Consider the following 17,122-nt stretch of genomic DNA (forward strand, 5'->3'; position numbering starts at 1 on the left):
TTTGTAGCTTTCTTCAGTTTTTATTCTTGCTAATTTTGCCCAACTTCACTTTCTTTACGCACATTGACAAGCCGCTCCCTGTTGGCTGTACTCCCATGTCCCGCCTGTTCCACTGTGATTGGTCAGAGGGTTGGACAGATGGGCTCAAGGACTGTAAAGACGCCAGTGTTGTTTCTGACAACATTACACGTGAAATAGAGGATAAGAAATGGAAAAACCACTGTAAATCGTGTGATTCATCAGTAGTACCTGCATGTATCTCAGAAAAGGTTTTCAAATTTAAAATGCATTTCAGTGTTAAGCAGTGCATTAGCAATGAATACATTTATTTGACATACAATTTGAAATTAAGCATCAGAAATTATTTTTACCTCCATCAAGACAGCTACTTGTTTAGTTTGTCTTTTTATCTTCTGATAAGGAGGTTATGTTTCTGGTAGTGTGTGTGTTCAATCTGATTGTAAACTTTGTAGGAGTATTAGAGTGGGGTCACCTTAATAATACATTTAAATTTGGCTTAACATCCACCAAAGTCTTTGAGGTCAGCTTAATGATTTATTGGTTGAAAACTGACAACAAGCCCTATAACATTGTTTTCTGACCTCTTCTTCAAGTGCAATACATTGATCTGAAGGTCAAAGTGATAATACTGACACCAAAAGGCATTATATCTTTAAAGAACATATTCTCAAGAGAAAGAGAATAAGGTGCCTAGTTAGAAAAGCACTGTAATATAAAATGACATAGCTGAAGTTCAATTTATTCTTGTTCAATTACTTACAAACACATGGCCTACTCCTACAAAGTGTTTCTTTAATTAAAGTAAACATTTGTCGTGGTACTCTTATCTGATTTTTACTGCAAACTTCGTAAAGTATGTTTAGAAAAAGAACAAATTTTAAAAAAATATATATATATAAAAAATACAATACCCTTCCTTTAAAAGTAAACACTGGCAGTCATAGCTAATGTTAGTAACACTTAATTTCTGTTTATTATGGTGTTACTTATTCTGACTTTGTGCCATACCTTCTTGGAAAAGATATCAACATTCAGCTCCAGCAACCATCACGAAAAAATGACCTTTGATTTGCTGACAGTCAAAAAAAAAGCAAATATGACACTCTACAGTCTTTGTCCAGTCATCCTGTACTCAACCCCCAACCAGTCGCAGCAGATGGCTCCTCCCTGAGACTGATTCTCCTGGAGGTTTTTTCCTGTTAAAAGGAAGTTTGTCATTCCCACTGTCACCAAAGCATTTGTTAAAAGATGGTCATCTGATTGTTGGGGCGTTCTCTTTTTTCTTTGTATTATTGTAGGATCTTTACTTTACAATATAAAGCACCTTGAGCCAACTGTTGTCATTTGGCACTATATAAATAAAACTGAACTTGAAACAGACTGATTATGCTTTTTGTTATTTGCTGTCATACATACACACACACAGATGCTGTTATTATTGTATATACTCAGATAAAACGTGCAGAAGTTTAAAATTATGAGGTCTGTGTAGGATGAAAGTGAGGATAAACCTGCGAATAAAAAGCTGAAACATCAAACTGTTTTTTCTGCTCTTGGCTCTGAAATTTTGTCCCTTATATGGAATGAAGGGCTGCACCCAGGCCCTAAGGAAAAATAGGAATTATTTTAAACTGTGAATCATGCAAGGATAGTTTAGTAGAGCCCAAGAATGAAAATATAGAAGTAATCCCTCAGAAGTAATTTACCTTTTCAGTGAATGAGCATCTGAATCCAGGAAGGAAGGAAGGAATTATAACCATCGCATGTTATGGTAAAATCAAACAAAGAAGTATACTCTTGGTACCAATATGAATTAATATTGTGCATCTGGAAAAAATATTTTAAAAAAATAAATCCAGATCCAGACAGGAAAGACACAAGATCTCTAATCACACCAGTTTTGATCGTCACGAGTGTGAATTTGCACACATATTTTAAAAAAAAGTCTTTAGTTTGTTTTTTACATATTTTCAGATACAGGTGTCAGGTTTTTATTATGCTGCACAGAATTTTCATTTATGATATTTTCTAATTTTCTAAACGACTGACAAAAAGCAACACGGATAAAAGAAATTAAAGTATTTTTTTCTTACCAAGTTCCACATAAATTTACTTTTTCTGCTCAGTTGAAAACATTTTATTTCGGTGATTCAATTCAACAGTTTATGTAACACAGCATCAACTGTTACAGGTGTTACCGTAAAGCCAGCAAGTTTTTAATCCTCAAACACTTTCAAGCAAGGTAGTGCAGTTCAGGGTGTTTCACAGATGACTCACCACCTGAGAAATGTTTATTTTAGACTTTAAATGTAATTTTATTTGTACTGTTTTCATTCACTGCTGCCAATTTTAAATAAACCAGTTTCTTCGAACGAGAACAATAGTACTATTTCTTTTATATTGTTAAGAAACTCCTTCATAAGGCCGTGATCTACCAGTGGACACGTGACTGTCTTGGTAAAATCATCTCCTCTTTAAAATTTATTGAAGGAAATGTTTAAGGGGCTGAGGAGGACCTCCACTTTCAACTGCCGCACAATCCACAAAGTGCCAGATGCCTCCCGCTCATCCTACAGGTGGTGGGCCCACAGGATGAACCCACGTAGATTGAATGGCTTAAGACTACAGTGCTTACCTTCTAGGTAAGGTGTTTGGGCCATGTCCTACTGGGAGGACCCAGGAAACAATGGAGGGATCATGTCTTTTAGCTGGATCAGCTGAATCATCTTTGCTTAGACTGTTGCAACACAGATCCGGCTGTTCATCAAACATGTCGGCATGTTTTGTACATCTAAAATTTTTGTTATTGGCTGACAGATACTGAACAGACACCCATGAAAACCTTCATCTGCCTCAGCCTTCAATCCTCAGTAAGGAGCTATTCAAAACAAGCCAGAAGCTCAGAGTTGAAATTAAAGTCAAAGTTCAAATCATTATTTATAAATCAGAATGTTTTAATACGTATAAAAACGACAAGCAAGACAACGCACACACTATTAGGACACAGACGTTCTATACATGATGAAATCCTACGGAGGACGTGTGACCTCTACTGTGACAACTCGGCCGCTTCACGGGTCCGGTCAGAGAACCGGGCTGACGAGTTTTCCTGTGACGCTGGTCTCTGGTTGGGGGAGAAAACAGTCTGCACACCAAACAGGCTGCTCATTCACAGTCTGTACACCACTTCAGGATTTGTGTCTCTTTCTTTTGAGCCTGCTGATGTTCCTCCACAAACACACAGAGCTGGATCAGTCCATCCCTCCGATGTCGTGCTGTTTGTACGACGGTGTGACCAGACTCCCTGCAGAAGAAAAAAACTTGCCGTCAGTTACGCGAAGGTTAATCACTGTCCCGTCATTTGTAATGTGTGTGTGTGTGTCTGAGTGAGTTGTTTCTGACCACCAGCCCAGATAAATGGGGGAGGGTTGAGTCAGGAAGGGAGGAAAACTTTAAAAAAAAAAATTGGATAAGAAGGATGCAAGACTGTGGCAACACCTGTTTAATTTTAGTTTAGTTTAGTTTTATTGTAATTTACTGGTTAATATTTAATAATCAAGTTAATTATTTTCAGATATTTCGGTCATCTAAAATTTTAAGTATTTTAAATATCCCACATCTACAAACCATATATTTGTTTAGATTTAGTATTAACCAGAAGCATGGATGTAAAACACACACAAAAAAGTTCTGGCTACGATTAAATTAATACAAATTCTCAAACAACTAGTAAATGCACACTGGCTGGTGGATTCACTCTTCCTCCTGTGAAAATATACGTAGTGTGGCCTGTAAGAGTGGAACTTCCTTGGATAAGTTCAGCACAATGTACAACATGTAATGACTGCTGAAACACTTCTAAAGAGAAATGTTTTCACACACAAATTAATTTGTCACAGGTCCAGGGCTACTTTTTAACGCTTCCTGGAAGGGGTGCAAGGATTTTAATCATATGACATGTAACATCTGTTCAGGAAATGTTCTGTTTCAGTGGCTGTAAGAGTGAAAGCAAAAAGAAGGAAGCTAAATTAAAAAAAATCAAAAAGAAAATCTGTTGAATGTGATTAAAGTCACAAACCACTAAATGTGGGGAAAGAGACCAGCGTAAATCACAGGACCTCAGCCATCACCTGCTACTCATACAAAAAAAAAAAAAAAATGTATACCGTCATCTGGTATCTCTTTCACTCTCTCACGCACAGACATACTCACACCCTCAAGATCTGAGCAGCAACACTGCAGACAAACATGAAAAGCCCAAGGAGCGAGGCGGGAGTGGGAGCAGGAGGGTCAAAGGCCAAGCAGGAAGTAGACTTGTCAGCTAGCCCACAGGGAAACAAGCTACACCCATCCCATCAACGGGCACGTCAACACCCATCTGCCAACCACAGCCCAACATCAACAAATTTAAATGATGGCAGATTAGTCTGAGCGAGGCTGCAGTTAGCAGAGGTTATACCTGTGAAAAGCCACAGTCGGGGAGGAATAACAAAGGTGGGGAAAAACTCAACAATCAGTCAACAAATATCTGTGGAAGACTGATCACAGCATTACGTTTCGGTCATTTTCCTGTATTTAGTTTGTGTGCCACTGTCGTTGTTTCCCATGAGAAAACTAATGTATTTATCATTTAATGCTCGCTTGTCGTGCAGCCACTTCAATGTGCTGTTTGATAAGTTCCCGACAGCAGTGTTCCAGTTTAAGTTCAGTTGTTATAACTGCTGATTAAAGCTCTGCTCTCTGACCTGAAATGCAGTGAAATTACAATGACAGCCTGACGAAATTCTGGGAGCAGATTTCCACTTTGTTCATTTATTGAAAAACAACAAAACGCTGAACTCTAAGATCCCATTTTAGGCCAAAGAGAAGCTAGAGGAAATGTCAGCAGTGGTTCTATCACTGTGATGACGTCAATTCAAGGTTGGCATTCATACTTGGCCAGCCAGGTGTGTCATTTCTAAGATACTGTCATTGTAGCTGTTCCCACACTATTCAGTCCACAAACACACAAGCCCACACTTGTTACAAATAACAGGTTCAGGCTCTGCACAAAGGAATAATCCAGGGACTTCTTTGTTCACCAGACCTGTTCAATTAGTTAAAAACAAACTGTGTTTGTTTGAATTTGTTCACTTAGCCCTGGACTAGACACAGTGTGCATCTCCAACGCAGTTTTAAACTATCCATCAAACAGCATCCATCATCTTTTATTTTGAAAAGCCACCTGCTCTGCCTGACTTCCTGCCCTCCTAACCTGCCCTGTGCATCTTGATGAAGCTGAACAGACCTTACAACTGTTTCAAGCAATGAGAAGCACTGAGCCATTTCCAGGAAATATTTTTGTACAATCATTATCTTCAGTGGGTGCGATCAGCTCCGACAGCTGGAAAGCAAGACAGCTGTGCCCAGAGTGACCCCGCAGTTAGGCTGAGCAGCTAAACAATGCAATAAAACTGTGATGTTAAAAATACTTCTCTGTGTTGATGAATTTACTTGATATGTATTACAAAAGCCAAAGATGTCAGGATCAAGCAAACATAATGTTGACTATGCCTGCAGTGGAGGGGTCCCTAAAAAATCCTTAAGAGAAAACAAGCAGATGAGTGCACCTAACAATATGTTTTAAAGTTGACCATGTGATCTATCAAACACAGCAACGCTTCACAAACTGAAGGGAAATGTCTTGCACACCGCGGGTAATGTGTTATAGCTTAAATAATTATAACATCATAGAAAAAAATACCTTGCCAAATACAGATGATGCATTAAGGCAGTGGTTCTCAAACTACTTCAAGCACTGGAAAAATTCAGGCCCCACTGCCCTCAAATTTTGTAAATCAGAACTAGAGGTCAACCTAATAGCGTCCACAAAGTCTTATTTATCTTTCATTAATAAAAGGTAATAATATAAGATGAAAGAATTAAAATTAAATTCACTTCATTCTCACTTATTTTATTTTCATCAATCTTCCTTGCATCACCTACAGTGGCTCTCTGCCCCATAGTTTCACTGCTTTAAGGACACATACACCCATTACAAAAAGGCCATGTTCCCAACACATGGATCCAATTTAACTTGTGCAGTACCGCCACCTGCTGGACAGGTTTGGAGACGTTTGTTATGTAGTTCCCAAAAATGATGTGCCGAAGCATCCATTAGTTTATTGTGTCTGCAGATAAATTTGCTCTTCACGGGTCTTTAGATTGTGGTCAACAATAGACAACTGGAGAGATCATCCTAATTCTTAGAAATCTGTTTGTTTGGGGTTTGTTTTTTTTTAATTTAAGTTGTGAATTTTATTAGGATCTCAGGATAAAGTTAGGAAATTTTTCAATCTGACAGTTCTTCTCCTGTAGACGAAGTCTGTCAGTGTTTATGACAGATGGGTGTGTATGGAGTAATCACAGTATGCTGATGTCATCTTTTCAGCCTGAATTGGATCTCATGTTAAAAAGACTGTTAGGTATGAGCACATGTTCTAACCTCCAGACTGTGGCTTTATAACAGGTGGGTCTCTGTTAGTGAGCTGTGTGGTTGGGGTTGGAGGGGTGGAAGCAGTACAGGGGTACGGGTGGGGGTGCTTTGAAGACAGGCCAGGCTGGTAGGGCATCAGTCAGACTAGCAGGGCTAACAGCTCCCAGACTCAGAGGCGGCAGCAGCAGCAGCAGCATCATCATCATCATCATGGGTGGTAGCATGCTTACCTGTGGCCTGGCCCCCCTCTGCTCTGCCCTTCAGCCCTCCTCCTCCTATTCCTCCTCCTCCTATTCCTCCTACTCCTCCCAGGCCAGAGCTGCCCAGGGCATCGGGCACCACAGGAAAGGAGGGCCGATCACCCTTGTAGGGCTTCGGCCTGAAGGGGAAGTCTTTGTCTTTACCTTTGGAGCCTTTGGGCCGGCCTGCTGTCTTCTTCTTTGACTTGCCGTCCCCTTTTACACCCAGTAAGGGGTGTACCTCTGAGGAGAGCGAAGACAAAAGGCCATTTTATAACTTCTTGAAAAGAAGTGAAATTTTCTTTTTGTAACTTTAACCACCAACAATTTATCTCCTCTCTCTCACCATCACTGGGCACCCCCTGCAGTTCAATGGTGGTGGTCCGAGCTTTTTTCTTGGCTGGACCGCCTTCAGATGAAGGCTGGCGCTGCTTCTTATCACCACCAGTCAATGTGTCCTCTGGAGCTCCAGATTGAACTGAAGCGTCTGGCGGGGGACCGAACGGGTTTTCCTCTGGATCTTCAACCTCGGGGGCGATGGGCAGGTACAGCAGGGCCTTGTGGTCCTCCAGCTCCTCATCACTAAATAACACAAACACAGATAAGACTTTTCACTTTTTTTAAACTTACATTTATAACAATAATCATCTTCCTGGTGTGTTAGAGACCTGCAGGATCTTTTAAGGCATTCCAGATGGCTAAAATAGAGTTTTGAGAGGTTCTAGTCGTCCTGATTTATAAGCTAAAGGATTGATGATTAAACCAGTTTTAATGTTACATTTAAAACATGGAGGTGAGTTAAAACATAACCCTTAAGACTAAATGTTTTGGATGAGTTAAAGGATGAGATAAGGGTCGCCTGGAAGATTTGACGAAACCACAAAGATTTTCATTTCCACTCACATTCAGATCAATTTCATTAATACAACGCTAATTTCAAACAACGGTTGTTCCAAGGTACTTTACATTGTAAGGTAAGATCCTTCAAAATTATAAAGAGGAGCAAGTCGTTCATGACAGTTGGAAGGAAGGCCTCCTTTTTACCAGTTATTAATAGGTATTTACAATTTGATTGGGCAATTTTGGATTTTGTAAATATGATATCTCTTTCTACTCTTTGTTAGCGCTCTCACCTGCTACAAAAAGCAGCTATGGGATCAACAGTGGTCACATCCACCTCTTCATCTTCTGCAGCGTCTGCACCTGTAATGTGGACACAAGTTCATCTCTGCATTATGATGCAATGTTTAATTGTATGGATCTCATGCGGAAAAGCTGCCATCACTGTTGTGGCTATAGAGCATCTGAAAAAAAAAATTTTTGGAGTAAGACTGTAAATTAATCTAGCCGTATAGAAAGCAAAATGTTTTTTTAGACAATTTTAATCTAGTTTATTTGCAGCCTTTTCACCAAAAATCTGTCATCTGCTTACTTTTTTCACAGCTCCAAGTACTGCCTCTGTTTTCTTTGTGCATTAAAATCAACAGCACACTGGAATATACTGTATATACACCCCAATAGCCTGATATTTGAGTAGACTTGACTCACTTTTCCACTGCATATTAAAGACGCACCCTCTAATCTGTATTCAGCAAGAAGTAGGAACAAATATAAACTACTCTTCTGCTGTTCCATATTAAATTACATGCAAATAAACACTTCTTGTACTTCAAAAAAGCCACTGCGGGATCAGCGAAGATGTTACAAAAAGAGCTTTAAAACAGAAGTCATTTAATAATTAAGAATAGGGTTGGGCCATATCATACCGTTCATGATAATACCGGTATAATGTTAGCCAATGATATGAAAATGAAATATCGCGATAGAATAAGGGTAAAACACGCATGCGCAGTGCCTTTGTTTTCATACACACATGCCGGAAAAAGCATGATAGCAACGGAAAATGAGAAGGGCAAAAGCGGATCGTTGAACGAAACAGATGAACCAGAATTGGTTTGTAAAAATGGTGCAACTTCAGTGGTGTGGAACTGGTTTGGTTTTTGTCCGGCGCTCAAAAATCTGTCAAAAAGTGTTTCAGTACGACTTTTGTAAGCTACGAAGCCGCAGCGCTTGATGGATTGTCAGAGCATTGCGGCTACTGTAGTCAGGAGCCTCGCGGAGTGATACGTACTGTGCTTCAACATAATATTACCGTATTGTGTGTGTATAAGGACTCCAAAATGGCACTTGTTAAGAGACGTGCGTATGAAGCGGATTTTAAACTCAAGTCATGCAGTAGAACATGGGAATAGAGCAGCTGTGAGAGAATTCAGCATTAATGAATCAACGGTAGCAAAAAGAATGAGTTAAGTAAAGTTAGACTTATCTGACTCTTTTTTACTGCAGTTTCATGTTGCAAAACACCTCTTTTTAAGTTTTGTGGATATTATACGTGGTTATGTTCAGGATGTGTCGGCCCATTTCCACTGGAAATGTCTTTTGGTTAAACTGTCAACAAGGAATTTGCATTTCCACTGTTAAATTTTTATATAGTTTGAATGCACATAAAAAAAACAGCTGCTTGTTTAAGTGAAAATAAATTGATGGGTTTTTTTTGCAATAATAAAGTTCTGGAGTTGTAAAGTGTTTTGTCTTGAATCAATTATATCGTCAGTTATATCGTTATCACAAATTTTCAAATATATATTGTGATAAATATTTTTGGTCATATTGCCCTGCCCTAATTAAGAATTAAATAAACAAAACTAAAGGAAGTCATAACTACACAAATTAATAATTGCACAGTATGTGAGGCCATATGTAAGCTGCACCTGTTACTTACCTGTCTGCTCGGGTTCGCTCTTGTCTTCGTCCTCAATGTCGAATTCCGACTCTCGCTCCTCGTACTCCACGTTCTCATCCAGCTCTTTAAAGTCTGGAGCAAAAGCACTCCAGTTTTCCTGCAGGCAAGCAAAACATTCACACAATAATGGCACCAAGTTAAGTCATTAAAGCTTAAATTACCACAGCTTAAATATCTGCCGTGGATCTGAATATTTAAAGCTAGGTATAACAAACATAAGAGGAAAAACACTTGAGATTAACGCTGTTCATTCATGCTCATTCAGCTTTCATGCTCATTGTCCACTTACGACTTGGTTCTGAGCCCAGATGGACACCACTCCACTAGAGATGGAGGCAATGATGGGACGGACCGGATGCCACTGAAAGAGGTCAAAGGTAAGATTTGTTTTAAAAAGGTCATTTTAAAATATGTGATGTCTCAATGTAACTGAAAATAGACCAACATAACTGAGTGTTTTAACCTTCATGCACAGTGTTGAGAGCACTTACAGCGACATCCAGGAGCAGCTCTCCTCTGGTTCCATGCAGGATCTTCACCAGGTTCCCGATGCTTTTCTCCCAGATGTAGAGGGCATGCTGCCTTGCTGAACCAGCCACAATGTACTCACCATCCCCTGAGAAACAGCATCGCTTCCATGGAGTCCTGAACAAATTACCGACAGTATTTGAAAGACCTTTTAATTCCACACAAACATTTGGCATACCAAAAGAATGCATGTCAGATCAACCACTGCAGTTTCCTCTGCAAAACTATTCCGGCTCATTCACTCCTTAAACAGGCATGACTTTTATTCCAAAAATGTATCTCCATAGATGTACCTGTTTACCAAGTCCTGAAGTTTCTGCATAGGTTCAGGCTCACCGTCCCGGCCACAGGTCAGGATCTCTCTGCCGTCATACACCCTGATGATCCGGTCTGCTGTGTTTATTAGGAAGCAACTGCATAACAAACAGGACACATGTACAAAGAGAGAGAGAAAAGCTCAGCATTAACAAGAAGGATAAAGCCCACAGAATGCAGAATATAAGTGAATAAGACTGAAAACCAAAAATTAACTGGAACAAATTGTCTTGATTGTGATCTCTAGACTGTGTTCATCACTCCAGGTTACATACAGAAAGCCCTCCTGCTACCACTCACCTGCCCTTTCGTGCAAATTCGATGGACTTGATGGCTGTGGTGTTGCTGGTGCCTGTTGTGACTCTGAATGAAGCCACCAATTCCTGAGTGTTTGTGTTCAACACCAGGATCTGTAACAGCAGATAGAGGGAGAAGAAAATCATCAGAAACATGGGATGACAAGTGCTTTGAGTATGAAATATAAATGGTGAAAATGTGCAAATAGCTCAGTATTCACTCATTATTTTATCAGTTCAGATGTGATTTCGCCCATCATATACACCGCAACAGTGTAAGTGTTATATCAGAATTTAATAGAGCTGTTTTCATACATGAACTCCAGAAAATGATGTGACAATGAGGTTAGGAGACGCAAACAATGGCATCACTCAATCTGGCGGAGATCAATGAAGTACTATAAATAAAGCTTTAGGAGGAGGTTTGAGACTGTTTAATGCCCCATCAGAATGTTAGAGCTGAGTAATGCCAACAAACAAAACAAAAACAAACAGACGTTCAGCAGTGCGTGTGGAAAGCACTGATGTGAATGAAACATACAGTGACTAAAGTGACATTGAAGCTTACCTTTCCTTTGGCATTGCCAGTGTAGATGTATTCACCTCGCCTGTCGAAGGCTGCCACCACGTTGAGGTCTGAGTCATCATCCACAGGCAGGACAACGTGTTTGGAATCTGACAGCGTCAGCAGGACTGGCGCTGACTTCATGGGACACACCAGCACCTTGTCCCTAAAACATACATCACTTCTTCTTAGCATAGAATCATTACCCTGAAGACTGATTACACTGGACAAAGCCCATAATCAGCATCACTGCTCTTTAAATCTGACCCACAGCCAAACCTCAAACTACACAACTCTGGTAATGTGTACAGAATGACATGATCAGGTCACTCACATGTCTCTGGGGTGGTACTGAAGCTTCAGGATTGGTGAGGGGAAGCGGAACCTCTGGTCACAGTCCCCCGTGAGGACATCCCACTGGGAGACGATATTGTCTGTAGAGGCACTCACCAGCTTGTGGCCGTCTCTACTCCAGCTGCACATATGTAAACAAACCATGAGGAATTCTTTAACAGTGACTAAAACGGTCACTTCAAACAGCAGAAATTATAACTCTTAACCTCACTTAAAGCCCGCTTTTCACCTTTTTGCTTGCCTTTCCAGAAATAAAGATATTACCCCCATCAGAAAGCCACAAATTCATAAAAATTCATCAGAATGCAGGAAATGTTGAGTTTAAAACTGAAAGTGGTTCCCTCACTTGTATCCACTCAAACGAACAAACAACATGTTCTCACCATAAAGAGCAGACTGGGTGGATGTGTGCGCTGATGATTTTGGCTATCCCTCGTGTGAGGAAGTCCCAGATGACGATGCGACCGTCGTTGCAGCCCACAGCCAGCAGGGTTCCCCAGCGGTTGAAGGTGCACGTGAGGGCCATGCTGATACAGTCCAGAGTGCCATCTGCCTCCTGTCATCAAAACAGACATTAACAAACAATAGCAAAAAAATCTTAAGTCTATACATAAGGCTTTAAATTTGACTGCACTCAAAATTAGAAGATTCAATTACACTCATATAGCTGTTTCAATGATTTTCAGAGCAAAAAACAAAATTGGCTTGTGTGTATTAAAAACTGGTGGCTTACCTCTGGATAGTTCTGCCCAAACGATTCTGAGAGAAGAACAGAAAGAGAGATTAATAACAATGACGTGGCAGCTGGAGCAGAAACTTTTACTAGTCATTATTTAATTCTCATAGAGTCACAGTCAGTCAAATAAAGTAACATTAAATATTAAGTACATTATATTAAATACATATTAAATTGATTTATATATATTGAATTAAATACAGTTACAAAAAAAACTAAGAAAGACTTGCACACCACATGGCTACCAGTAAGGCCCGAGGAAGGTCCTATAGATCCAAATTTCTTCGTATAAATGTTTTAAGGATTAAATTATTATTGGAGTCAAATGATTTGCACACCCTGCTTCCTTTTCTTTTTTTGCAAATCAGAGAAAAACCCCTTCATTTCACTGCTTAGTTTTTAAACAGGAACTAGAATAGAGATCCTGCTAATTATCCTAAGCAGCCCTTGAACACATTACACACTTTCTGTGAAGCTTATAGCAGACAAAGCCAATAATGAGAGTGGTTATTCTATTATTTATTATTTTTTAATATATCAATTTCGCTTTTCTCTCTCTCTCTCACCAAACCACACCTAACCCCAAAACTTTATTATGTAGACTTCATTACAACTGCCTAGGACAAGAAAGACGTGTACTATGTACTAAAACATAGTACAGTTACAAGTTCATACTATTCTTATTTCATACTATGCTAGTAATGTATCGATACAGGGACAGCAGAAATCGATATTTTGTTACAAAAAAAGTTTTTGTGGACTGGAACTCTGACTTCAGAGCATGTTGATCCTTTTTCTGAGCAAGAATCCTGACATTCCTTCACTGTCCAAATGTGTTTAACTTTTTTTATTGCAGCAATAAACATGACAGTTTGCTTATATTAATTTAAGACATGTTTTATTTTAATTAAGTTTAAAACTTTTTTTATTTAATGTAAAATTATATTTTGTTTTAATTTACTTTCAAATTCTTCAGTTGCTGAAGGGGCTGCATAGTTTTCACAAATTCCATAGTTCAGAATAGCTATAATTGTACCAGATGGTTGCATTCAGTTAAGTTGGACTAGACTGTAACACAAACCGTTCAGTTTGTCAACAATAAAACTGACTGAAATGAGAGAAAGACTGAGTGTGAGACTTTGATATTAGATTAAATGAATATTGATAAAGTTTACCTTTATGTACAGAATCTGAATATCGCAAAATATTTTAAAAAATTGCAATAATATCGTATCGTGCGTTAAATATTGTGATAATATCGTATCGTGGGATGTATGGTGATTCCCACCTCTAGTGCTCTTCTATCCAGGTGTGCTTCTACCGTATTGGAGGGGTTCTTGGAATTATGCTGAAAATGAAGTCATTGCTAATCCAATGGTACGCCGATAATATTGCACGGTTAACCAAAATCTGATGGTACTTGTTTGCGTTCATAATTCCATGATTTGACATGCTCCATAACACCTCTAGCTGCAATTCAGGCCTAAACCATGATGGAGCTTCCACCATATTTTACAGATAGCTGTAGACATTTACCATTGTAGCTCCCTTATTTTTCCTCCACCATATATATTTATGATGATTTGAATATAATGTATATTTAGATTCATCACTCCATAAGGCCCATTGTCACCAATTTTCAGTCCAGTTCTTAGCACACAGCAGCCTTTTCTCCCTGCTTAAGAATGGTTTCTTGGCAGCCACCTATGCACTAAGACCATTTCTGATAAGACTTCAGTCGACAGAAAACTGATCAACTGAAGTACCAGGTGCATCTCTGAGGTCCTATGTCAGGTCTTGGTGGATTTTTCCCTATTGCTTATGGACATAACTTTCAGATGCTGTTAATCTATCGTAGATGAGGGTTCATTTTTTTAAGGCCCTCTACTTGTCCAGATTCCTGAATTTTTTTTATTGACACACTGTACACCATGCCAAAATATGGGTTATAAAAATCCATTATTGCAAATGTACCTTGTTGGTGCAAAAAACAAACAGACAAACATAAATGTATGGTATTTTTAGTAACTTGTGCTAACATTTGTATTTTCTGTAAATTCAACTAAAGAAATGGGAACAATAAATGTATTTTTGCAAAAGCCTGAAAGTAAAGTGAGTTAGAACTGAAATGAAAATGAGTGGACAAGCAACCAGTATCCAGAGAAAAACTTCATACAGCTTGGAGAAGTGTTGCTCAGGACCACTTTAAAAACACAACAAGGTCTTATTCATTGGAAGCAAATTATAAAGGACTGACGGCTGCATCGATACTTTTACACCGTACTGTAAATCGAAAACAGTTAAAATTGAATGAATGGCAGCTTAAACCTGTTTTTATATTTGTAAAATATCCTTATAGTCAAGTTAATGTAATTTCTTGGTGAATATGTTTTCCCCCCAAAATGTTGACAGTACTCGTTGTCACTGAGACAAGCTGTGCATCAGTTTTTGTTTTGTTTTGTTTTTTAACGGAAAAAAGCCAGCAAGTAAAAGTCCGATGTCGACTTAATATGCGAGGAAACTGCAAGAAAAAACACCAAAAAAAACAAATCGAAACAACTGTAGTCTAAAATAAAAAAAAGGAAGACCTATTTAATTCAAACACACTATGTGAAGCTAGCATTAGCCACCTACTACGTCTACTGCTTCCAGCTTTTTACGTCTACATATTTATGATCTCATATATTAAGCACTATTGTAATATGCTTTTTAGGAGACCTTAACAGCGTGTTTCTAATTAGTTGTGAGATTTTAACAAGCACTCGTATCGACTGCTGTTAACATGCTAGGCTAACTTACAATGCTAACCATAATAGGTACAAAGCAACAGCGCCGTACGAACAGTAACGTGTACAGAAAATAGATATTCATCCTTAATTCATTACCGAGCAGTTCCAGATTCATTGCTGGACGCCTGAAGGTCCAAAGTCCCTAAACACCCCGATTCCTCTGACAGTTTTTTTCTGACTTTTGCTCGTATTTACTTCTGCTGCGACTGCCGGGGAGACTGGCGCCGAGCCTCTAGCTAGGACCCCAAACAATGCCATCTGAGATGTGCCTGAGCAAAATACAACCGTCCGTTTTTCCACTTCCTATATTCCTTCCTATATATCCACTTCCGGCCCGGTAAGAAGAGTTGCCCCAAATTCCTCCACAACAACTTGAATTTGTTGTCGCTAAAAGTTGTTCTACAGCTGTTGTATTGGTTTTTCACAGAACTGCATAGTTCCCTGTCAAACCTTTATTTTTCACACGACTGTATATATGTGTATATGTCACATAAGTGCCAGGTAAAATAATCATCCATGGAGGTGTGACTGGCAGAAAAACTGCTGGGCTGAGTTTTAATGCTTTGATATTCAGTTCTCCTGTTTTACTCCTGCCAATGAACCCCAAACTACTTTTTCTTCTCCTTTCTTAGTTATCAGTTAAAATTTAATTTTTGTTTCTTATTCTTCTTAATTTTCCGGGGGTTGATATCCTCAATTTAGGCATATTTTTTACTGCTTACTTGGTGCAAATACATCTAATATACCATTATCGTTTATTAAAATGTCTAAAGTTCCCTACTTCCATGTTCCTGCTGTGGTTTTAATTCAACTCGCCAATATTTTCCACGTCTTTAGACAGACTGTTCCACACTTGATATCCCTCACACGGGTCATAAACAATAAACCAATTTGTCGGCTATATTAAAGAAAAATCTTCCATATCTGTTGCCACATCTTTTACATTTTTTATATTGTAGAAATATTGTTTTGGTGTCCTAAATAACATTATTTAGTTTTCTGAATGCATGTTTGCCTTTATTCTGTTACACTAAAAATAACATTTTGATTATTATGATATAAAAATGTATATTTAAAGCATCATATTATTAAACTGAAAACTAACCAATCCTCTGGCTTGTTTATGTGTACAACCCCTACCCATAATGAGCAGGTGCCACCCAATGCCAAACCTCTGGATACGCCCGTGACTGTGTAATTTATTTTGAAAATATTTTTGACTTTTTTTTTTATTCTGTTTTCAGTAAATAAAGGCTGGTGTCAACATCACTATGTAGCACCTGACCCTTGATATCTGTAGCACCTTTTTATGCCTTCACTTGACCATGTGACCATCTACAATCCTGCACGTGAACTGTTCTGTCAGTTTACATGTGAGTTTTCCTTTGAATCTACATAAAATCCACATTAGCCGCACAGAGGCATTACACAGAAACACAAACAACCAGCAGAGTTGTTGATGCTGGATCCGGAGCTGGATCCGGAGCTGAGCCCGAAACAGCAGTCCAATGTGACTTCCGGTTTTCACAATAAAGGCCCAAACTTTAAAAGAACCCAACACCAGCCAGGGGTGGATAAAATGTTGACATTAAGATCTTTAAACATTACATTTTACATTATTGAAAAGGTCGGAGCTTTACGGGATACAAGTTTCTATAAATTAACGAACAACTGACCTAAACTGGGGGGAAACATCTCACAATCCCCTTCTACGAATTTCACCTAGTTAGTGGAAGTTTTTCAGACTTTATTGTTACTGCGATTCCTTTGTGGCATTTTTTTTTTTTTTTTGGTATTCCAAATCTCAGTATAGCTCGGGACGTGCACTTTTCTTCTTGTGTGTAGGATAGGAGGCAAAATACAGAGACGTGTTAACCTGCAGGAGACCCATAATGAAAGCCAGGCTGTCTGTCTTAGAGTGCTGAGTTTCAGAAAGCTGAACAAATAATTTCATCAATGAGAGTGGCCTGGATGGACAGGATTAAAACGAGTACATCAGAG

The 17,122-nt window shown here is 38.9% G+C and overlaps 1 protein-coding gene across 2 annotated transcripts; it reads right to left on the reverse strand.

Moving 5' to 3' along the window:
- Window positions 1-2,954: 2,954 nt before the first annotated feature.
- On the reverse strand, window positions 2,955-15,376 carry rbbp5 (retinoblastoma binding protein 5). 2 transcript variants are annotated; one of them, XM_026167231.2, is made up of 14 exons: window positions 15,218-15,376; window positions 12,330-12,355; window positions 11,980-12,152; window positions 11,577-11,717; window positions 11,246-11,408; window positions 10,682-10,791; window positions 10,360-10,479; window positions 10,030-10,183; window positions 9,828-9,899; window positions 9,518-9,635; window positions 7,869-7,938; window positions 7,082-7,317; window positions 6,901-6,978; window positions 2,955-3,325 (listed from the first exon to the last, which is right to left on the reverse strand). In XM_026167231.2, the coding sequence occupies exons 1-14, from the start codon at window positions 15,234-15,236 to the stop codon at window positions 3,273-3,275; spliced, it is 1,533 nt and encodes a 510-aa protein (XP_026023016.1). In that variant the 5' UTR covers window positions 15,237-15,376; the 3' UTR covers window positions 2,955-3,272. The 2 variants fall into 2 exon arrangements, with proteins under 2 accessions (XP_026023016.1, XP_026023015.2); XM_026167230.2 differs by having other exon boundaries at window positions 6,727-6,978.
- Between the last annotated feature and the right edge of the window lie 1,746 nt (window positions 15,377-17,122).

The sequence above is a fragment of the Astatotilapia calliptera genome, chromosome 5, assembly GCF_964374335.1.
Source record: "Astatotilapia calliptera chromosome 5, fAstCal68.1, whole genome shotgun sequence".
NCBI lineage: Eukaryota > Metazoa > Chordata > Actinopteri > Cichliformes > Cichlidae > Astatotilapia > Astatotilapia calliptera.

Excerpts from the sequence above, each read along its gene's own strand:
- rbbp5 (XM_026167230.2), bottom strand. Across the intron at positions 10,184-10,359 it reads CTTCAGGACTTGGTAAACAG|GACTCCATGGAAGCGATGCT; the intron begins GTACATCTATGG and ends TAATTTGTTCAG. Across the intron at positions 6,979-7,081 it reads GCAGGGGGTGCCCAGTGATG|AGGTACACCCCTTACTGGGT; the intron begins GTGAGAGAGAGG and ends CGCTCTCCTCAG.